Genomic DNA, 23,730 nt, shown 5'->3' on the forward strand with positions numbered 1-23,730 from the left:
TTCCTCCCTCCGGATAGATGAAGAAAATCAACTTCCCAAGATCCTTGCCTCCTCGTCCGGGGCCTGGTCTAGACAGGCTCCCCGCCGCCCCTGCAGGCGGCGTCCTCCCCGCCCCCGCCCCCACCCGGCCCCTCCCCCACCGCCCCTCCCCCACCCGGCCCCTCGCGCCCGCCCCGCCCCCTCCAGCCGCGGGGTTCTGAGGGCGGTTGGTCGGCCACGGCCACGGTCACTTGGCCACTCGGAGCGGCGGGGCGCACCGGGTCGAAAGAGCCGGCTCGAAGGGTTGGGGCCCAGAACTGAAGAGAAGTTTCCTGGGGCTGGCCGGCCCGGCTGAGGGAGGTGGGAGCCGGCCCGGGGAGAGCGGAGGGGAAAGGGAAGGGAAGGAAGGGGACCCGAGAGGCAGAGCCCCGGGAGGCGGGGAGACCGCTGGCCGGGGACGCGGGGTCGGGGGCTCGGTGGCCCAGGTGGGGCCAGCCGGCCGGGCTCCCCCGGGAGTCACCCGGGCCTGGGGTGGGGGCCGAACCAGCAGGCGGCAGGTTGCCGCTGGAGCGCCGCCCGCCGGCCTCGCCAAGCGTGCGCCGCACGTCCGGCGGGGGCCCAGCGCAGCCCCACGGGCCGAGCGAGAGTCGCTGGGGGGCGGCTCGGAGGCGTCCTCTGGGGCCCCGCGTCCTGGGCCTCGTGCCCCGGCACTGTCGGGTGTCGCCCCCGGGGAAATGTGGGGTCGCGGCTGGCCTGATCTCTCCCGCTCGCCTGCTCAGGGACACCGCGTCGGCGCTGCGAACCGTCTGAGAGCTTCGAGCCCGCGGGCGCCCGGTGCTCGGTTTGTAGGCAGTGTAATTAGCTGATTGTACTCTCATGCTTACAATCACTAGTTCCACTGCCATCAAAACAAGGCACAGCATCACCCGCCGCCCTGCGGGGAGGAGGACGCCACCCTCGGCGGCTAACCGCCAACCTCAAGCGTTCGCGAAGAGTGCCCAGGGCTTCGCGATCCGATGCGTCAGCGTTTAGCTCTGCTGGCGGAGCACGTTGTCAGCTTGCTAGTAACCCCCTTGCAAACTCCTGCAAGCTGCTGCTTCTAGATACTGTTAAACTGTTGGCCATCTCTAAGAGTAAAAGCAAAACGGTGCAATCCCATGTAAACAAAGCGAAATCCGTGGTGTTGAATGGCCTTAAGACTTTTTAACTGCTGGGTGGAGCCCCCACGTAGCGTTTAATGCTGCTTGCTGTGATTCGTTGCGCCTGTTTTTCATTATTTAGTAGTTCAGTTCAGTTGCTCAGTCGTGTCGGACTCTTTGTGACCCCATGGACTGCTGCACTCCAGGCTTCCCTGTCCATCACCAACTCCGGGAGCTTTCTCAAACTCATGTCCATCGAGTCGGTGATGCCATCCAACCAGCTCATCCTCTCATTATTTAGTAGGGTATTCACCAAGACACCAAGTGAGCTATTGCTGAACCTTGCCTATTACAACGTCTATGGAGCACCAACCTCAGACGCAGTTTGTGATAAACGTAAACATTTTTCCTGTGAGTCTAGTTACTAGGCAGTGTAGTTAGCTGATTGCTAATAATACCAATCACTAACCACACGGCCAGGTAAAAAGATTTGGGAATTCATCCAAATGAGCTGCATATATATATCAATGTGGGGGGCTTGGCGAGGGGGATTGGAATTTGCTGCTATTGCCCATTGCTTATTTATCAATAGCTTAACCAAGAGAGAAGTCAACATTTTAGGTGCTAAATATACAATGTATGTTTTATATAGATAGATACATAGATACATATATGATTTTTCAATATCCCTTCAGTCTCTGAACCAAAAAATGTTCAGATATATTGGAGAATAGAATTTTTTTCCTTAGCTGTCATTGTATAGATTTGTAATTATCAGCTTTTGAACTATATTTTTGTGACTGTATTAATATCTTGAAAGAATAAAGTGTCAAAAGGAAACAAAATTGTGGTTATTACCAATATGTTCATGTCCTTTCCTAAATTGGTTTTATGATTTCCATCTCAATTCCTCCCACAGTAATTACAACTTTCCTATCGCTGAAAATGTTAAATTGTTCCTAGATTAACCAGATCTCCGGGGAAAGCTACACATATAACATTTGTTAACATTTTTGTAGAAACATATTAACAAAAATGTTTATAGTGTATTTTTCATCCCACTTATCCGATATATTTAAGTAATCATTTACAGCTCTTGCCGTAAAAGCAGCTTTTAGTGGGATTGACGATCTAAATCAAGCTTCTTTCCGTAAGATTGGCCTTACAGATTCAGGGGTGAAGGTGAAATCGCTCAGTCGTGTCCGACTCTTGTGACCCCGTGGACTGTAGCCTACCAGGCTTCTCCATCCATGGGATTCTCCAGGCAAGAATACTGGAGTGGGTTACCATTTCCTTCTCCAGGAGATCTTCCGGACCCAGGGATCGAACCCGGTTCTCCCACATTGGCGGCAGACGCTTTAACCTCTGAGCCACCAGGGAAGCTCAGATTCAGGGGGGAAATGTGTAAAAAACTATACACATGGGTACCTATCAGCCCAGTTTCGACCTCTAGCTACCATAGGCTATGATGTTAGCTGCCCTGTTGAATTAATCAATACAGGCCCAGAACCTCCCCATAGAGGGTGCTGCGCTACAGCAATCTGGTGTGGAAAAGGGTTTGGGGCGGTGGAACTGAGGAACTGAAAGCTTTATTTAGATAGTTTCGGGGAAAGGAAGCTGGTCTGGCGGGGATACGAGGAAGGAGGGTGGGGGAAGGAGGCTGAGGATGAAAAAGCTGAAGTGCTGCCCCACTGACTCCAACAGGACAAGACGCCCCAAAGTGGATGCTTTGACTCTCCTATTCGGACCCCAAGGCTTGGACAGGTCCCGAAGCCTGTGATCACTGCAGAAATGGGATTCAGGTGACCTACAAGCACGCGCCAGACCCCAACATCTACCGAGCAAACCAAGGGCTTCCGGCCGTGGCGGTTGCCAACTTGGCGGGTTTCCGGGGTGATGGCGGGGCGGGGCTGAGAGACCGGCAAAGGAGCTTGGAGAAGCGTCCTCAGTTGCCATGGAAACGAGGCCCAGCAGCAGTCTTAGCAGCCCAGAGGAGTCCTGTGAAGCTTTTCCCCAAGGATTGCTAGTGTTCACCGGCTCTTCGGATCGCGATGCCAACTTGGCCAAGCAGTTCTGGATCGGGGCGTCAATGTACCCCCACAACGAATCTCAGCTGGTGCTCTCCAGAGGTAGCAGCCAGCGTCTGCCGGTGGCGAGGCCTTCCAAGAGCAGTGCACAGGGTGAGTAGCTCCTCTGTAACCCACGGGGAAGATACTAGAGCCCCGCCCAGGAGAAACTGCAGAACCTAGTTCTAAAGAGTCTTTCATTCAAATATCTAAACCTCTATACAAACAATTTTAAAATCATCTCTGCAATTTTTCCACCCCAAAATGATCAGTGGTGTCTTTGTTATATTTTAAAAGCACATCTGAAAATATCCCCTGGGTTATGACATCTATTTGTCTAAACAGTGTAGAATAGTCTGGGCAAATGTTGGGTGAAATGAAAGACAGTCGTTTACATAATTGAGTTCAAACATGAAAACCCTAGAGAAGTTTGAAGGCAGAGTCAATATTAGGAAACAAGTTCCCTGACCTGTAAGGCCTAAAATGGGGAAACTGCAATTTTTATAGGTATAGAAAACTTAAATACCTTTAATGCTATGGTTTTTCCAGTTATCTCTTTACCTCCCTTTTGTATTTTTTAGAGAAAACTTATTTCCAGCCTTTTTCCCTTGAGGAAAGCAGTAAGTACAAAGTTTTATGCCTTTCAAAATCCTGATTTCTAGATTCTTTAAAAACAAATCTAAGAATTTTTTTAAAAATTAAAAAATATATAGATAATAAGTATAAGGATACAACTTCATACTTTGGCATAACTTTCTGAAAGCATACCAGGACCCTGCCTCAGGGACCAATTCGTTTATCCAGAGGAAAATGCCTAAATTCCTGTAACCCTTTGAATAGGAATTGTAATATCTGATACTACAAGTTTGTTCTGTTTAGAGACCTTTTCTTATCTCTAGACTCAGGCTTGGAGGAGGCAATGGCACCCCACTCCAGTACTCTTGCCTGGAAAATCCCATGGACAGAGGAGCCTGATAGGCTGCAGTCCATGGGGTCGCTAAGAGTCGGACACGACTGAGCAACTTCACTTTGACTTTTCACTTTTATGCATTGGAGAAGGAAATGGCAACCCACTCCAGTATTCTTGCCTGGAGAATCCCAGGGATGGGGAGCCTAGTGGGCTGCCATCTATAGGGTCACACAGAGTCGGACACAACTGAAGCAACTTAGCAGCAGCAGCAGCAGGAGCAGCAGCAGCAGCAGCAGCAGCAGATTCAGGCTACTCCTCTTCTAAAGAGATTAAAGGTTCCTTGCAGTCAGAGCTAATTAATTCAGTCTCCAGTTATTTATGAATTTGGTTCATAAAGTTGCAAGACAGTACATATTTATGTTACCTTCCTACTCTATGTATTACCTTTTAACCTTTAATTTTTATCGTTATTATAAAATCATGATAAAATTATTTCAGATTGAATTTGACTGTTTTCTTTAGAGAGTAGAGATGTCACTGCTGAAACCCTAAAGATTCAGGAATCCGAGGAGAAAAAAAAGTATCTCCAAAAGGTAGGCCAATATTTCAGAAAGTTATTTGATTTTCATTAAAATTTCATTATCATTTTCTGTGTGTGTTTTAGTCGCTCAGTCGTATCTGACTCTTTTCAACCCCATGGACTATAGCCCGCCAGGCTCCTCTGTTCATGGAGTTCTCCAGGCAAGAATACTGGAGTGTGTTGCCATGCCCTTCTCCATTATTTTCCAAGTCATCCCAATATTCTTTTTTTTAATGTGCATATATAGAAATTTCCTGCTTCTGGTATATCGGTGTGGGTGTTGAAGAACCTTTATTAGAACTTTAATCGAAGATTAAGAAATTCTATTAAACTTTGGCAGTTCTCAGTCTCTGCAAAAGCCCAAGGATGTATAAGAACAATGAAAACAGAGGGAAGTGGGGGAAAATGGATTCACACACTTTCCATCCAATAAGGCCCTAAATCATATACAAAGTTGTAAGAAGAGAAATAGTGTAAGAACAGGAAAAAGTGAAGAGAATTGACTGTCTTGCTGTGCTGTGCTGTGTCGCTCAGTCGTGTCTGACTCTTTGATGAACCGACTGTCTTAATAGGTCAAAATTAAATGATCAGAGGAATGAGTCTGTCGTCTAGAACCATTTTGATTAAAGGCCACAATTCAACACATTGGTGGTGTCAAATCAACTGAACATGTCTCTTCTTGGCAACCTCCCTTGTCTGCTTTTCTTGTTGCAGGCGCAGACTTTAACTCAATAATTAGTACAGTGATTTATAGAAACATTTTGTTTGGTTAATGGGGAGATTCCATTCCTGTAAGTGTTCCTGTACTATAAAAGCAAAGATAGAGGATTTGTCTGACCTAATGTCTTTAATCACCGGATCTATTGGCAAACTCCAAAAGACTTATTGGGAATTCTACATAAATTACAGAACAATCATTTGAGTTTGCTGATCACGTTAGTTCCCTTTGTGGACTCTTGGTGATTCCTCCAAACAAATTAAGTGATTAGAAATAGTCAGCATTTTCTTCTCTCCTGGGGATACTATATACTGTATATTTATACAAGGACTTAATGAGGGGGAAGAGAACTTAATTTTCAGTGAGGCAAAAATCATTAAAATTCTACTTCTTCAGCACATTTTAATTTCATTTTTGGAAGAGATTAGAAATAAAAGATTAAAGACAAACTATTTCCAATTTTTATCATTTTTTGTCAAACAATTTAAGACAATTTGAGGAGTTACAAGTGAATTTCATGCTAATGGACTATTATATTAGTAGTCTTAGAACTGATTTCCTTGCCTCAGTTTCTTCTATTATTAATTAATTAATACCCAGATATCTACTGAGAACCTGTCACATGCCAAGTACTATCATAGATGCCGGGAATATAAAGATGTATTCCCTGACTTCGAGGAGTTTATAATCTGGTGGGGGAGAATGCCGATTAAATAATGCATTATTATGATAGATATATGCACATAATACATTATTATGGTAGAGATGCACACGTAGAACTATGGACATTGAAGGACATCAAAGTCAAGCTTAAGGATTCAAGAACTCTTCTCAAAAGAACTGCGTTTCAAAGAATGTATAGACTTGACCAATCAAGTAATATCCTCCATGCTAAACTAGTTATCTTCCTAAAACCCAAGTCCTGTTATGCTGCTTTCTTACTGTATTCGTCTGCTAGGGTTGCCATAACAAAATAACACAGAACAGGTGGCTTAAATAACAGAATTTTATTTTCTCGCAGTTGTGGAGGCTGGAAGCCTGAGATCAGGGTGCCTCCAGAGTTGGTTTCTGATGAGGCCTCATTCCCAGGCTTCTGCAATAGATGGTCACTTTCTCGGTGCATCCTCAAATGGTAGCAGGAGCTCTGGTGTCTCTTCATCATCTTATAAGGACATCAGTGCTATTATATTAGGACCCCACCGTTATGGCCTCATTTAACTTGAACCACCTTTCTAAAAGCTCTGTTTCCAAATAGAGTTACACTGAGGGTTAGAGTTTCAACATGGAAATTGCAGGAGTGGGGATGGGAATGATATATTTCAATCTATATATCTGGTTTCATTTTTCTCCCTAGCTTTTCTGCGGGATGGAGACCAAACTCTCCAGCGTGGTATTCAAGTTCTTTCACAGTCTGACCATGACCTAACTGTCTTCTACCACTCTCCTTCCTTCCCCTATTCACCACCCTCTACCCCAAAACCAGCGTCCTCTGTCCAGCTGGTGCTCAGCCACTAGGCTAGGGCACACTGTGTACCCTTTGCCATATGTGCTCTGATGGTAAATGGGTAAATATTAATATATTTTTGCTAAACCTAAACACACACATTATCCTGTGATATCTGCCAAATTGTACATTAAGTCAAATAGGTTCTGCAAGGCAGTGTAAACAAGACTCTATCTTTTGAGAATAAAAGAGCCCTAACCAAGCAGCAAACCAGCAGGACAGAAAGAGAATATTACTGAAACTGCCCTGTGAGGATATAGGAGATCTGAGTCAGCATGGTGTGATACAATTAAGAGAATCATGTAATAATTGAATGCTCTTATAGATATCCTCTTTACCATCTGAGCCACTGGGGAGGCCAATGGATGGGAACTTGGACAAACTGCAGGAGATGATGAGGGACAGGGAGGCCTGGCATGCTGCAGTCCACGGGGTCGTGAGGAGCTGGACACGACTTGGCAACTGAACAACAACAATAGATGTCCTCAGATACCATTGTGATCTAGTACTCATAACACCCAATTTAGTAAGTGCATACCATGTGGTATGTATACTAAGCTAAGCACTGTATATGCATCAACGCATACTCTCCTTAAAATAACCTCATGATTGTTCCCATTTAATCAAACGAGGCTTAAATGATCTTCCAAAGTTCCCACAACTGAAAAGTGGCTGAGTCTAAATTCAAAGCCTGTATCCTAATTCCAAAGCCTGTGAGTCTCATTTTATTGTACTCATTGATGGCCACGGTATTGTTCAAGTGTGCTGCTGAAGACTCTAAAATTCAAAACTGTGGTATGAATACAAGTACGAGAAACAGTGTTTCCAGCCCTCTGGAACTGTACACTGTTTCTTCAACCTGCGGTGCACTTTTGTGTGTCTTCCTAAAATGCTGTCCCGCATTTACCTTCAAGTTTCAACTCAAATACAACCTCAGATACAACTTCTCTCTGAAGCCTTCCCAGAGGTGACTTGGACACTACAGAATGAATAGGTCCCTTCTCTGTGCTCCCAGAGCAAGTCATGATCTGTGTTACAGCTGCATGTGGATGTTTCTGTCTCTCCTGCTAGATTCCAGGCACCATACTGTAGAGGACTTCGGAGACAAGCTGGGTTTGGAAGTCTGACTCTGCCACTTACTCTCAATGACCTTGAGAAGCCTACTTAACCCCTGTAAGGCTCAGCTTTCTCAGACAGAGAAGCAGCAGTGATAAAAATATCCCCCTCATCCAGCTGGTATAAGATATGTAAAACACTTGGCCATCGTTTGCTCTCGACAAATTCCAGTTCTCTTTTCCTCCATGAGGGCAGAGGTCATTTCCTATTTGCTTAACCCTGATGCTCATCTCGGAGAAGGCAATGGCACCCCACTCCAGTACTCTTGCCTAGAAAATCCCATGGACGCAGGAGCCTGGTAGGCTGCAGTCCATGGGGTCGCTAGGAGTCAGACATGACTGAGCGACTTCACTTTCACTTTTCACTTTCATGCATTGGAGAAGGCAATGGCAAACCACTCCAGTGTTCTTGCCTGGAGAATCCCAGGGACGGGGGAGCCTGGTGGGCTGCTGTCTCTGGGGTCACACAGAGTTGGACACGACTGAAGCAACTTAGCAGCAGCAGTAGCAGATGCTCGTCTACCTATTGAAACTCAATAGATATTTGTTGATAGAATAAATAATTGCATAACTGAGTTAATGAATGAATGAACATATGCTCTATACAGTGATAATGTCATTTTGGTTAGCCTTTTGCATGTGTATACACCTGACAAATTTTTCCAGGCTGACAGTTTTTGTAAGAATACTCTCCAAAGCTAGCCTATTTGCCAGTCTACTTTAGGATCAATTTAGCACCTGCCCCCACCTCTCAGTTTTGCTTTTACCTCTGCTGCTGCTGCTGCTGAGTCGCTTCAGTCATGTCCAACTCCATGCGACCCCATAGACGGCAGCCCACCAGGCTGCCCCCTCCCTGGGATTCTCCAGGCAAGAACACTGGAGTGGGTTGCCATTGCCTTTTCCAATGCAGGAAAGTGAAAAGGGAAAGTGAAGTCGCTCAGTCGTATCCGACTCTTAGCGACCCCATGGACCGCAGCCTACAGGCTCCTCCGTCCGTGGGATTTTCCAGGCAAGAATACTGGAGTGGGGTGCCACTGCCTTCTACCTCATGGGTCTATATATGATGGGCAGAAATGTGACTCCTTGTAATTACTAAAACTTGGACTCTATTTTTGGATGACACTGTTTTTTTAAGATTGTAGTACTCTCTCTACATTGCTGCCACCACCATTCTAGAATTTTCAGCTTGATGGAAGAAAATAAATGCGGTGGGAGGTTCTATTAATTTGCAGATCTTCTACATATTTTGAACACATACATTTGTAAGTAAATTCCTGGTATGATTTTCATTCTAAAATGGTAAAAAATATTCCCCATCAAGTCACTTAAAGTTTTTTTTTCTTTTCACAGTCTCCTTAAAATTAATGAAAATCTGAAAATTTATCTCTCTCTCTCCTAAAAATACCTTTGTAGCTTTTCTCCCCAATTGATATTGATTGATTTTTTCAGTTGTTGAACTTTTTAAAATTTTAATGTTATCCTCCATCTTGGAATATCTTCCAGGTATACATTATAAATACTTTGGTTAGTAGAAAAAATGCTATTAATCACAAGTACTATTTCTGTGATGGATAGCCATGGCAGAAAATCAAGAACAATTTGAGTCCATCAAGATTAAATGGCTTACTCTGTCCATAAAGGAAACCTTATAGCTCTGTACTGGCCCATTATTCTTCCTTTGAGAGTTCTAAAGTAGTCTGAAAACATTATCATAAATGAATAGTCAGCTAATTCTTTGAAATCATAAAACTAATTTGCTTTTTAGTTTTGCCACCTTTAAGAAAGCTCTTTACCTGATTATCTCTTTATGAAAATGATTATAAATTATTCATTTTCTGGGAGGGGAAGAAAAGATCAGAGCAGTACTTTAAGGCATGTATATAGACAACATATTCATAAACATCCATCTGATATCAGAGTTTAATGTGAGTGAATATAAACTAAAGGTTTTTAGAAGGAAAAGATCTCATCTGTGAATCAGCAATAAAGATATACTCTTTATCAGGCTTCCCTGGTGGCTCAGACAGTAAAGAGTCTGCCTCCAGTGCAGGAGACCTGGGTTCAATCCCTGGGTCAGGAAGATCCCCTGAAGAAAGAAATGGCAACCCACTCCAGCATTCTCACCTGGAGAATTCCATGGACAAAGGAGCCTGGTGGGCTACAGTCCATAGCATCACAGAGTCGGACATGACTGAGCAATTAACATTTTATCAGGAGTGGGATTTAAATCTGTTCAGTCTCACAACCTGTACAACCAATGCTAACTATGGGGTAAGTCTTCCTCAAAAGTCAATTTGCAGGCTTCTCTGGTGGCTCAGTGGCAAAGAATCTGCCTGCCAAGGCAGGAGACACAGATTCAATCCCTGATCCAGGAAAATCCCACACGTCATGGAGCAACGAAGCCTCTGCACCACAACTATTGAGTCTGTGCGCTAGAGCCTGGGGGCCACAACTACTGAAGCCTGCATACCCCAGAGCGTGTACAGCCACAAGAAAAGCCACTGCAATGGAAAGCCCGCACAGCAACAAAGGCCCAGCACAGCCAAAACTAAATAAATACATTTTAATTTTTTTTAAGAAAAAAGAAATTCCTATTTCTTAAACAAAAAAAGTCAGTTTGCTATATGACTGACACTTCAGTGAACCAGAAGCAAATCATTCTATGCTGAGATCATGCTTAACAAAGATGCATTTTTAGATACCAAATCACAAAAGTGGAAACCTTTAACATTATCCTCCATTATCTTATACTTTGAAGGGACACTCAGAATCATGTTAATCAGTTTTGTAGAGCCAAACCAAAGATGTAAGGAATTTCCTCAGTATCATTGTCCAGGATGTTCAGTTAAAAGAAAATCCTTTTTGGTATCAAATTGCCCAGGAATGGCTACCCAGACAAATCAAAATTTTCTCAGTCTCAGTGTTACCTGGCTTTGTTTTAATTTTGCTTTCCTGCCCTTCAGTTCAGTTCAGTTCAGTCACTCAGTCGTGTCCAACTCTGCGACCCCATGAATCGCAGCACACCAGGCCTCCCTGTCCATCACCAACTCCTGGAGTTCACACAAACTTATATGCATTGAGTTGGTGATGCCATCCAGCCATCTCATCCTCTGTTGTCTCCTTCTCCTCCTGCCCCTAATCCCTCCCAGCATCAGGGTCTTTTCCAATGAGTCAACTCTTCACATGAGGTGGCCAAAGTATTAGAGTTTCAGCCTCAGCATCAGTCCTTCCAATGAACACCCAAGACTTGTCACCCTTAGGATGGACTGGTTGGATCTCCTTGCAGTCGAAAGGACTCGTAAGAGTCTTCTCCAACATCACAGTTAAAAAGCATCAATTCTTCAGCACTCAGCTTTCTTCACAATCCAACTCTCACATCCATACATGACCACTGGAAAAACCATAGTCTTGACTAGACAAACCTTTGTGCCCTTATGTAGTAATAAAATCCTTTTCCTCCATAAAATGAATACCATTAGGAATTGGTGGGTTTCTCCTTCACCAACAAGATACTTATTTAAATTCTTGTTGCAAATTTGTCAAAGAATTCAAGTGGAAAAATAATAAAAACAGACTGTATTCACCACATCAAGCAAATATTTTGGTAGCAAATGATAATTAAAAGATTGCATAAATATGAATTACTTTTATATCCTCTGTTGTACTGCTTTGTCTTCAAACATTATTCAATCTTGGGAAACATTTAAGGTTGACAGATAAGGTTTCCCTCTTAATCTTCTTTAGTAACATCTATAGTCCACCAAAGGCTTCCCAGGCGGTGCTAGTGGTAAAGAACCTTCCTGCCTGCCAGTGCAGGAGACAGACATGAGTTTGATCCCTGGGTTGAGAAGATCCCCTGGAGGAGGGCATAGCAGTCCACTCCAGTATTCTTGCCTGGAGAATCCCATGGACAGAGGAGCCTGGTGGGCTACAGTCTGTGGGGGGTCGCAAAGAGTCAGACACAACTAAAGGGACTTAACACACACACACACACACACACACACACACACACACACACACACACACACACAGAGTCCACCAAAAGATACCTGGGGTGAGAAATGATATTTGAGATCAAATAGTTGAATTCATTGCCCCAGACAGACCCATCCCCAGAGTTAGATAGGGTCATGCCCCAAATGCATCTCATCTTTTTTTCCAAAGATCTCTTTATCTTCTCTTCTGTATGCATTCACTTTAAGAACAAAATAAAAGCATTTTAAGCCCTATAGTACAATTAGGCAAGGACCCATACTATTGCCTGGTAAAACATGACTAAATGAAACTAATGAACACAGAACAAAGCAAAGAAGATCGTGTATTTTTTTAAATAAAGTCAGAACTATTTGATTCCAGGTACATGAAGCCCTATTGTTCAAATTAGTAAACACCTTGTAAGCAGTGAAAGTGAAAGTGAAGTCACTCAGTCAGGTCCGACTCTTTGCAACCCTGTGGACTGTAGCCTACCATGCTCCTCTGTCTATTGCATTCTCCAGGCAAGAGTACTGGAGTGGGTTGCCATTTCCTTCTCCAGAGGCTCTTCCCGACCCAGGGAATGAACCCGGGTCTCCCACATTGTAGGCAGACGCCTTACCATCTGAGCCACCAGTTGAGTTCAGTTCAGTCGCTCAGTCATGTTCGACTCTTTGCGACCCCATGAATCGCAGCACGCCATGCCTTCCTGTTCATCACCATCTCCCGGAGTTCACGCAGACTCACATCCATCAAGTCAGTGATGCCATCCAGCCATTTCATCCTCTGTCGTCCCCTTCTCCTCCTGCCCCCAATCCCCCCCAGCATCAAAGTCTTTTCCAATGAATCAACTCTTCGCATGAGGTGGCCAAAGTACTGGAGTTTCAGCTTTAGCATCATTCCTTCCAAAGAAATCCCAGGGCTGATCTCCTTCAGAATGGATTGGTTGGATCTCCTTGCAGACCAAGGGACTCTCAAGAGTCTTCTCCAACACCACAGTTCAAAAGCATCAATTCTTCGGCACTCAGCCTTCTTCACAGTCCAACTCTCACATCCATACATGACCACTGGAAAAACCATAGCCTTGACTAGACGGACCTTAGTTGGCAAAGTAATGTCTCTGCTTTTGAATATGGTATCTAGGTTGGTCATAACTTTTCTTCCAAGGAGTAAACGTCTTTTAATTTCATGGCTGCAGTCACCATCTGCAGTGATTTTGGAGCCCCCCAAAATAAAGTCTGACACTGTTTCCACTGTTTCCCCATCTATTTCCCATGAAGTGATGGGACCGGGTGCCATGATCTTCGTTTTCTGAATGTTGAGCTTTAAGCCAACTTTTTCACTCTCCACTTTCACTTTCATCAAGAGGCTTTTTAGCTCTCTTCACTTTCTGCCATAAGGGTGGTGTCATCTGCATATCTGAGGTTATTGATCTCTCTCCCAGCAATCTTGATTCCAGCTTGTGCTTCTTCCAGCCCAGCGTTTCTCATGATGTACTCTGCATAGAAGTTAAATAAGCAGGGTGACAATATACAGCCTTCACGTACTCCTTTTCCTATTTGGAACCAGTCTGTTGTTCCATGTCCAGTTCTAACTGTTGCGTCCTGACCTGCATACAGATTTCTCAAGAGGCAGGTCAGGTGGTCTGGTATTCCCATCTCTTTCAGAATTTTCCACACTTTATTGTGATCCACACAGTCAAAGGCTTTGGCATAGTCAGTAAAGCAGAAATAGAAGTTTTCTGGAACTCTCTTGCTTTTCCATGATCCAGCGGATGTTGGCAATTTGATCTCTGGTTCCTCTGCCTTTTCTAAAACCAGCTTGAACATCTGGAAGTTCACAGTTCACATATTGTTGAAGCCTGGCTTGGAGAATTTTGAGCACTACTTTACTAGCGTGTGAGATGAGTGCAATTGTGCAATAGTTTGAGCATTCTTTGGCATTGCCTTTCTTTGGGATTGGAATGAAAACTGACCTTTTCCAGCCCTGTGGCCACTGCTGAGTTTTCCAAATTTGCTGGCATAATGAGTGCAGCCCTTTCACAGCATCATCTTTCAGGATTTGAAATAGCTCAACTGGAATTCCATCACCTCCACTAGCTTTGTTCGTAGTGATACTTTCTAAGGCCCACTTGACTTCACATTCCAGGATGTCTGGCTCTAGATGAGTGATCACACCATTGTGATTATCCGGGTCATGAAGATCTTTTTTATACAGTTCTTCTGTGTATTCTTGCTACCTCTTCTTAATATCTTCTGCTTCTGTTAGGTCCATACCGTTTCTGTTCTTTACCGAGCCCATCTTTGCATGAAATGTTCCCTTGGTATCTCTAATTTTCTTGAAGAGATCTCCCATTCTGTTCTTTTCCTCTATTTTTTTGCATTGATCGCTGAAGAAGGCTTTCTTATCTCTTCTTGCTATTCTTTGGAACTCTGCATGCAGATGCTTATATCTTTCCTTTTCTCCTTTGCTTTTCGCTTCTCTTCTTTTCACAGCTATGTGTAAGGCCTCCCCAGACAGCCGTTTTGCTTTTTTGCATTTCTTTTCCATGGGGATGATCTTGATCCCTGTCTCCTGTACAATGTCACGAACCGCCAGTAGGGTTAATCAAATAGAATTTTTTTAAGAACTGGGTAATTCTGTGGATCAGGTCACTCAGAAAATAATCACAACATACCTGAAATCAAAACCATAGCCTACCTTTTCCCTGTGCCTCTGCCAAAGGTAAGATAAAAAGAGCTGTAGGTAAAATATGTTGGAGCCAGATAAGAAAGTTTAAAATTTTCTGTATCTATATTTACTTCCTCATTTTATCATTTTCTGTGCTAAGGTGTTTTAGTCCGGTGGTCACGCATACTCTCAGAGCCTGATACAGCCATTTGTCTATTTGGCGTCTGAGATTTTGCAGTTCCCCAAGCCACTGTGTTGGTGATACAGTCAATCCTTCTTATTCACAATTCCATAGCTGCAAATTCACTTACTATGCAACATTTTACTTGTAACCCCAAAATCAATACTGGCATCTTTGTGGTCATTGGAGGTAATTCACAGACCAGTGAAAATTTTGAGTTGCCCAACACACAACTGAGTGACTTCACTTTCACTTTTCACTTTCATGCATTGGAGAAGGAAATGGCAACCCACTCCAGTGTTCTTGCCTGGAGAATCCCAGGGATGGGGGGACCTGGTGGGCTGCCATCTATGGGGTCGCACAGAGTCAGACACGACTGAAGCGACTTAGCAGCAGCAGCAGCAGCAACACACATGTTCCTAGCTGAGGCTAAACAAGACAATATTATGCCTTCTTGTTTCAACTCATACTGTAAACAGGTGTCCTTTTTGCAGTTTATTAAGTGCCATGTTTTTCGCTTTTTTAAATGATTTCACTGATTTAAATAGCCTCCAAATGCTGAAGGACTGTGTAGTGTTCCTAAGTGCAAGAAGGTTGTGACGTGCCTTACGGAAAAAATACATGCTTTAGATAAGCTTGACTCAGATATGAGTTACAAGTGCTATTGGCTATGAGTTCAATGTTGGTGAATCAACAAGCTATTTTAAATAAGGTGTCTGTAAAGAGAAACACATAAAACAAAGTTGTACATTGATGAAATGTGGTGAAACATTTCACATCGGTGAAATGTTGAGATCAAAGGCAGACAGGAACCTAGGAGACATGGTCACCTCTGTGCTGAGTTGACAGTTTCTTCTGCTTGGAAATTCCTTCCTCCGATTTCTCGCTTTAGCCAATGCCTGCTGCTGCTGCTAAGTTGCCTCAGTTGTGTCCGACTCCATGCGACCTCATAGACGGCAGCCCACCAGGCTCCCCCATCCCTGGGATTCTCCAGGCTTTAAGAACACTGGAGTGGGTTGCCATTTCCTTCTCCAATGCATGAAAGTGAAAAGTGAAAGTGAAGTCGCTCAGTCGTGGCCGACTCTTAGCGACCCCATGGACTGCAGCCCACCAGGCTCCTCCGTCCATGGGATTTTCCAGGAGAGAGTACTAGAGTGGGGTGCCATTGCCTTCTCCGTTAGCCAATGCCTACTTGTATTTAAAAACACTTCAAAAATAATCACATGCAAGTCTTTCCTTACACTCACTATTCCCCAGGTTGATACAAATGCCCTTTCCTTTGTGCTTCCCTCATACCCTGTACATTCCCTGGTCATAGCTCCTGACACATAGTAGTATGGTATAGTTGAGCTGTTTCTCCTTCAGGCTCTAAATTCCTTAAGGAAAAAGTCATGACTTCCTTGACTTTATAATCACAGGAACTGACAAATATCAGATCATCTCCCAACCTACCAAATAAATGCTTATGAGTGAACAAATAGATTATTTAACTTGTCTGAACCAGACACCCGCATGATGGCCTAGTTCCTTGAGCTAGATAGCTTATGAGGTATTCATTTCATCAGAGGATGGCCCAAAATAGAATTGACCAAGACTCCGAGCCTCACAGGCTCAGAAATACTGAATAAACATGTAAGCAGTTGCAAAAAGGGATGTCCAAGCAACAGACAAGAGTGGAAATACAGTCTGTAAGCTGCAGAATAAAGTCACAGTCAATGAGCATTATCTGTTCTCTGAAGGAACTGGCACCAGGAAAAGGCAGTAGATAAAAATTTAAGGTCATGGTGCCAACAAGATGTAAGAGAAACCTTGATATGGGAATTAGAATGCAGCATCAAGACTAGAAAATAAATCAAGGCCACTGTCCCCAACTGTCTCAGACACTGGGCAAAGACACAAGACAAAAACTTGAACATGGGACATGACAATATATACTAGAACTTTGATACAGAGATAGACTTGGCTATAAAAAAAGAAAGCACATTCCTAGAAGCATGTATTTTTTACCCAAACTCCAATCACATTCCTAAACGTTTGTGTCATTCCCTTCTGCCATACCCAGATAGCTACTTTAGAGGCTTCACTGTATGAGACAAACAAATTCACCTAACTATAGTAACTCTTTCTTACAAAACCAAAAAATATTGTTCAAAAGTCAGTTTACCAACAATTGATTTTATTATTGAGATAAAAATCTGTTAAATACCTTTTTAAGAAAGAAAATGGCATCTTTTCATCGTAGCACTAATTCAGTAATTTATTTGAAAAAACTTACAATTTATCTAAACTTGGAAACTTTTATTATAAAGGATAAATTTTTATAACAATGAATAAGTAAAAACAGAAAGAAAAAAGATAACATATAAAATACATTTAAAAGGTAATAGGAAACAGTAGGGAATTCCCTGGCAGTCCTGGTAGTTAGGACTTTACATTGTCATTGCCGTGGCCCAGGTGAAGAACTGAGATGCTGCAAGCCACATGGTACGGCCAAAAGAAAAAAAAAGAAAAAACACTGTTGGCTATAAATGTTCCAAACAGATATGATGTAGTTGTTGGTGTAGCTATAGACATTAGTCTTTATGTGCGAAGTTGAATTGGACATTATATGCATCTCGATTCATACATTAATACAGATGAGGGCCATACAGTGAAATGTGGGGTCATGGGGCCAAGCTGAAAGTTACAGAATGTTTGCCAGAAGCAGCTGAAAACTATGTACCCTTATAAAAAGATGTAGGCAAGGTAAGGGTGAAAACTTAAGAGGCAGTGTACAGCTCAGGCATGAAAGGTCAGACAAACCCATCAACAAGAGGATGAGTTCCAGAGTCAAAAGGTAGGAGAATCCAATTTGGAAAAAAAACTGTGCAAGATTCACTTGATAAATATTTGTTGAGAATCTCTGTTAGTCTGGCATTGTGCTAGATACAGGAGTACAATGATGAACAACAACAAAAAAACAAGCATTAAAGTTACAAACTCTGCCCTCATCCGAAACTTATAATCTAATCAACGAGAGAAATACTTATGAAAGAATTACATGTGATGTTAGGAGAACATCTAATCAGGCAGTATTGATCCAATCAATGGAGTCAGGGAGAATTTCTGCAAAGATTCAGCTGAGATTTAAAGGAAGGCTTTAATTAGGCCAGAGATGGTGGAAGGAACATTAAGAGAACATTCTGGACAGCAGAAACAACTTAGTGCCTGTCTGAAGCTGAATGGCCAGTGTGGTGATGGAAAACTTAGGCCACAGTATTTAAACAATAAGAAGCCATTGTAGGGTTTTAATTTGGGGGAGGATAATAGATTTATTTTAAAAAATTTAGGAGAACAGGTTGAAAGTGGCCAGAAGTAAGGAAACCAGAGTGAAGGCCAGTGCAATCATTCAGTTGCGAGCTGATGATAGTTTGGATTAGGAAAAAGTAGATTGATTTAAGAGATATACTTAGGAAGAAAAATAATTAGGACTTGAATTGTGTATTGAATATGGACAGTGAGGTATAGCAAGGTATAAAAGATAATATCATGGTATCCTGGCTTGCAGAACATGATAGATGGTACCATTCAATGAAACAAAGAACATTAAATAAGATCAAGTTGTTGGGGTTTTGCAAGGAGGGGGAAAGGGTTGTGGTTTAGTTGTTAAGTCATGTCTGACTCTCTGCGAGCCCATGGACTGCAGCACACCAGGCTTCCCTGTCCTTCACTATCTCCAGGAGTTTGCTCAAATTCTTGTTCATTGAGTCAGTGATGCTATGTAACCATCTCATCCTCTGCCACCCTCTTCTTTTGCTTTCAATCTTTCTCAGCAACAGGGTCTTTTCCAATGAGTTGGCAGTTCGCATCAGGTAGCCAAAGTATTGGAGCTTCAGCTTTAGCATCAATCCTTCCAATGAATATACAGGATTGATTTCCTGTAGGATTGACTTGTTTGATCTCCTTGCAGACCAAGGTACTCTTCAAGAGTCTTCTCCAGCACCACAGTTTGAAAGCATTACTTCTTTGGCACTCAGCTTCTTTATGGTCCAAATCACTCATCTATACATGACTACTGGAGAAACCATATCTTTGACTATACAGACCTTAGTTGGCAAAGTGATATCTCTGCCTTTTAATATGTTGTCTATATTTGTCATAGCTTTCCTTCCAGGGAGAAAATGACTTTTAATTTCATGTCTGTAGTCACTGTCCACAGTGATTTTGGAGCCCAAGATAATAAATTCTATCACTGTTTCCACTTTTCCCTCTTCTATTTACCATGAAGTGATAGGACCAGATGCCATGATCTTAGTTTTCAAATGTTGAGTTTTAAGCCAGTGTTTTCACTTTTCTCTTTCACTCTCATCAAGAGGTTCTTTAGTTCCTCTTCACTTTCTGCCGTTAGAGTGGTATCATCTGCATATCTGAGGTTGTTAATATTTCCCCTGGCAATCTTGATTCCAGCTTGTGATTCATCCAGCCCAGCATTTCTCATGATGTACTCTGCATAGAAGTTAAATAAGCAGGGTGACAAAATGCAGCCTTGATGTACTCCTCTCCTAATTTTTAACCAGTCCATTGTTCCATGCCTGGTTCTGACTGTTGCTTCTTGACCTGCATACACATTTCTCAAGAGACAGATAAGGTGGCTTGGTATTCCCATCACTTTAAGAATTTTCCACAGCTTGTGATCCACACACTCAAAGACTTTAGCATAGACAATGAAGCAGAAATAGATGTTTTTCTGGAATTCTCTTGCTTTTTCTATGCATCAACTAATGTTGGCGATTTGATCTCTAGTTACTCTGCCATTTCTAAACTAGCTTATACATCTGAAAGTTCTTGGTTCACTTACTACTGAAACTTAGTTTGAAGGATCTTGAGCATAACCTTGCTAGCATGTGAAATGAGAGCAATTGTATAGTAGTTGGAACATTCTTTGGCATTGCCTTTCTCTGGGATTGGAATGAAAACTGACCTTTTCCAGTCCTGTGGCCACTGCTGAGTTTTCCAAATTTGCTGGCATATTGAGTGCAGCTCTCTAATAGCATCATCTTTTAGGATTTGAAACAGTTCAACTGGAATTTTGTTGCTTCCACTAGGTTTGTTTGTAGTAATGCTTCCTAAGGCCCATTTGACCTCATACTCCAGAACATCTGGCTCTAGGTCCATGACCATACCATCATCATTATCCAGGTCATTAAGGCCATTTTTGTATAGTTCTCCTCTGTGTCCTTGCCCCCTCTTCGTATCTCTTCTGTTTCTGTTAGGTTATGACCATTTCTGTCCCTTATCATGCCCATCCTTACATGAAATATTCCCTTGATATCTCCAGTTTTCTTGAAGACATCGTTAGTCTTTCCCACTCCATTGTTTTCTTCTATCTCTTTGCACTGTTTATTTAAGAAGGCCTTCTTATCTCTCCTTGCCATTCTCTGGAACCCTGTATTCAGTTGGGTATATCTTTCCTTTTCTCCTTTGCCTTTCACTTCTCTTTTTTTCTCAGCTATTGTAAAGCCTCCTGAGGAAACTACTTTGCCTTCCTGCATTTCTCTTTCTTTGGGATGGGTTTGGTCACCACGTTATGTACAGTGTTATGAACTTCTGCCCATAGCTCTTCAGACACTCTGTCTACCAGATCTAATAATCCCTTGAATCTATTCATCACCTCCACTGTATAATCAAAAGGGATTTTATTTAGGTCATACCTGAGTGGCCTAGTGGTTTTCCCTGTTTTCTTCTATTTAAGTCTGAATTTTGCAAGAAGGAACTCATGATCTGAGCCACAGACAGCTCCTGGTCTTGTTTTTGCTGACTGTACAGAGCTTCTCCATCTTCAGCTGCAAAGAATATAATCAATCTGATTCAGCATTGACCATCTGGTGATGTCCGTGTGTAAGTTGTCTTTTGTGTTGTTGGAAGAGGGTATTTGTTATAAGTGTGTTTTCTTGTCAAAATTCTAGTAGCCTTAGCTCTGCTTTATTTTGCACTCCAAAGACAAACTTGCCTGTTCCTCCAGGTATCTCTTAACTTCCTACTTTTGCATTCTAATCCCCAATGATGAAAAGGACGTCTCTTTTTGGTGTTAGTTCTAGAAGGTCTTATAGGTCTTCATAAAATCATTCGGCATCAGTGATTGGGGTATAGACTTGGATTGCAGTGATGTTGAATGGTTTGCCTTGGAAAAGAACTAAAATCATTTTGTCATTTTTGAGATTACATCCAAGTACTGCATTTCAGACTCTTCTGTTGACTATGAGAGCTGCTCTATTTCTTTTAAGGGATTCTTACCCACAGTAGTAGATATAATGGTCATCTGAATTAAATTCACCCATTCTCATTTGCATTTTAGTTCACTGGTTCCTAAAATGTTGATGTTCACACTTGCCATCTCCTCCTTGACCACATCCAGTTTACCTTGCTTCACAGACCTAACATTCCGGGTTCCTATGCAATATTGTTCTTTACAGCATTGGGCTTTACTTTCACCACCAGACACATCCACAACTGAGGTCATTTCCTGTTTGGACTACCCTCTTCATTCTTTCTGGAGCTGTTACTAATTGCCCTCTGTTCTTCTCTAGTAGCACGTGGGACACCTTCTGACCTGGGGGCTCATCTTCTGGTGTCATATCTTTTTGCCTTTTCATACAGTTCATGGGGTTCTGGAGGCAAAAGTACTGGAGTAGTTTGCCATTCCCCCTTCCAGGGGACCACATTTTGTCAGAACTCACCACCATGACCTGCCAGTCTTGGGTGGCCCTTCACAGCATGGCTCATAGCTTCACTGAGTTATGAAAGTCCATTCAGTTTAGACTCATGGAGTTTGAGGTCCCTTTGAGATAAGCAGTGATAAGTCTATTTGAGTGTCAAATAGGCCTGTAAATATGTGAGCTACAGAAGTATGGGCCAGAGATGAGATAGAGTCATCTAGATGGGGAATCCCCCACCTGCTCCTTGTTACAACATAGTGGACAGGACAGTCATACCTGAACGATGAGGTCAATCCCATTCATCCATTCATCACATCTGTATAACCAGCAACATGATAAAAAACTTTGAAGACTCAGTAGTTATTTGTTTGCTAAGGACAAGTCTTGGTGATTATTGTGGACCAAGTCAGCAATAATATATAATTCAATTACATATAGAAATATCTTTAAAATTGTTGTTGTTTAGTTGTTAATTCGTGCTCTACTCTTTGCAACCCCAGTGACTGTAGCCCATCAGGTTCCTCTGTTCATGGGATTTCCCAGACAAGAGTATTGGAATGGGTTGCCATTTCCTCCTCTAGGGGATCCTCCCAACCCAGGGATAGAACCAGAGCCTCCTGCATTGGCAGGCGGATTCTTTACTGATGAGCAACCAGGGAAGCCCATAGAAGAGAGGTTTCCCTGACCAGGAATCCAACCTGGGCTGCAGTGGTGAGAGCACTGAGTCCTACCACTAGACCATCAAGGAATGTCAGGTTGTCTTTCATATATCTATACTTTATTGAATTTTAAGGGCTTCCCTGATAGCTCAATTGGTAAAGAATCTGCCTGCAATGCAGGAGACCCCCGTTCAATTTCTGGGTCAGGGATTTGCTGGAGGAGGGATAGGCTACCCACTCCAGTATTCTTGGGCTTCCCTTGTGGCTCAGCTGGTGAAGAATCCTCCTGCAATGTGAAGTTCAATCCCTAGGTTGGGAAGATTGCCTGGAGAAGGGAAAGCCTACCCGTTCCAGTATTCTGGCCTAGAGAATTCCATGGACTCTATAGTCCATGGGATCACAAGGAGTCGGACACGACTGACCCACTTTCACTTATTGAATTTAAAAGTGTAATATTCATTTTATGATCATATTTTCGTCAACATTAAGATTCAAGTCTCACTTATTGCTTTAGAAAAATAAGTGCCTTATAAAGCAATATTAAAGCAGTTTTTCACTTTGCTGTACACATGAAACTAACAACATTGTAAATCAACTATACTCCAATAAAAATCTTTTAAAATAGAAATAAAAAATAAAACAAACTCGGTAAAATTTTTTAAATAAATAAAGCAGTTTTTAAAATCATTTATGCTTATTTTTTCCTGCATTTGTTTCATGTGGCACTTAAAACAAGAGCTATGCTCATCAGAAAATTACTAGTGGTTTTCCACTAAAATGTATAACAAAATTAAGAAAAAATATGTAACAGAACCAAGAAAATACACATTTTCCTTCTTTAAAACAGATAAATTCATATTTTACCAAAATCTACATTTAAGAAAAATTGTATTGACTTCCTTTTATGTAATGACTGATATGTTTTTCTCATTTTAGTAAGCCATTATTTTTCAAATGAAAATTATATATGCCAGAGCCGGGAATTGAGCCAGGATCAAGCAATTTCCAGGAGGTATGAAAAGGTGCTTAGATATGCATTTTTTTTCTACAAGTCAGCATTCTTCCTCCCTCCAATTAATAATCGTCTAGCACCTTCCATCCACTCCCATAGATGACTGCTTTAGGTCTACTTTCTAAATATCAGATTAAAGCTGGAGAAAGCCTTTTCACTGATTATTCAGGCTATCTTTTAAAGTGCATGGTAAGCCATTTGAGGTCCAACATTTCTGTATCTTATTATAGTAGATGTAAATTTGCTGTATGAAATTTGTGGAATCTGCATAGCAGATTTCACTTAATAGACACAAGGGGTGGTAGTAAATTAATAGCTGAAGCATTTTGTTATCAAAATCAACAGGCCAAGAGGCACATACTGCCTTTTGGAATCAAGCCCAAGTGTGACACATAGTTTTACCTTAAACCAATAGTAATTTTAACCTTCCTTAATTGCATTTTGTAACAGAATAGAAATGGAACCTACTCAAGGTTAAGACTATGTAAGGTTAAAGCGTCTGCCCGCAATGTGGGAAACCCGGGTTCAAT

At 42.3% G+C, this 23,730-nt stretch overlaps 1 protein-coding gene and 1 non-coding gene across 3 annotated transcripts in view; one reads left to right on the forward strand and one right to left on the reverse strand.

Moving 5' to 3' along the window:
* Window positions 1–3,065: 3,065 nt before the first annotated feature.
* The window catches only part of HOATZ (HOATZ cilia and flagella associated protein), a 36,331-nt gene continuing 15,666 nt past the window's right edge, over window positions 3,066–23,730 (forward strand). For both annotated transcript variants that reach the window (XM_004016008.5, XM_027979184.2), the window contains exons 1-3: window positions 3,066–3,298; window positions 3,766–3,804; window positions 4,617–4,687. In XM_004016008.5, the coding sequence (XP_004016057.3) occupies window positions 3,073–3,298; window positions 3,766–3,804; window positions 4,617–4,687 (336 nt within the window). In that variant the 5' untranslated portion in view covers window positions 3,066–3,072. The remainder of the gene's footprint in view (window positions 3,299–3,765; window positions 3,805–4,616; window positions 4,688–23,730) is intronic.
* TRNAE-CUC (transfer RNA glutamic acid (anticodon CUC)) lies at window positions 22,207–22,277 on the reverse strand. The gene has a single exon. It is a non-coding gene; the product is annotated as a tRNA-Glu (tRNA).

Source organism: Ovis aries, chromosome 15 (genome assembly GCF_016772045.2).
Source record: "Ovis aries strain OAR_USU_Benz2616 breed Rambouillet chromosome 15, ARS-UI_Ramb_v3.0, whole genome shotgun sequence".
Classification (NCBI taxonomy): Eukaryota; Metazoa; Chordata; class Mammalia; order Artiodactyla; family Bovidae; genus Ovis; species Ovis aries.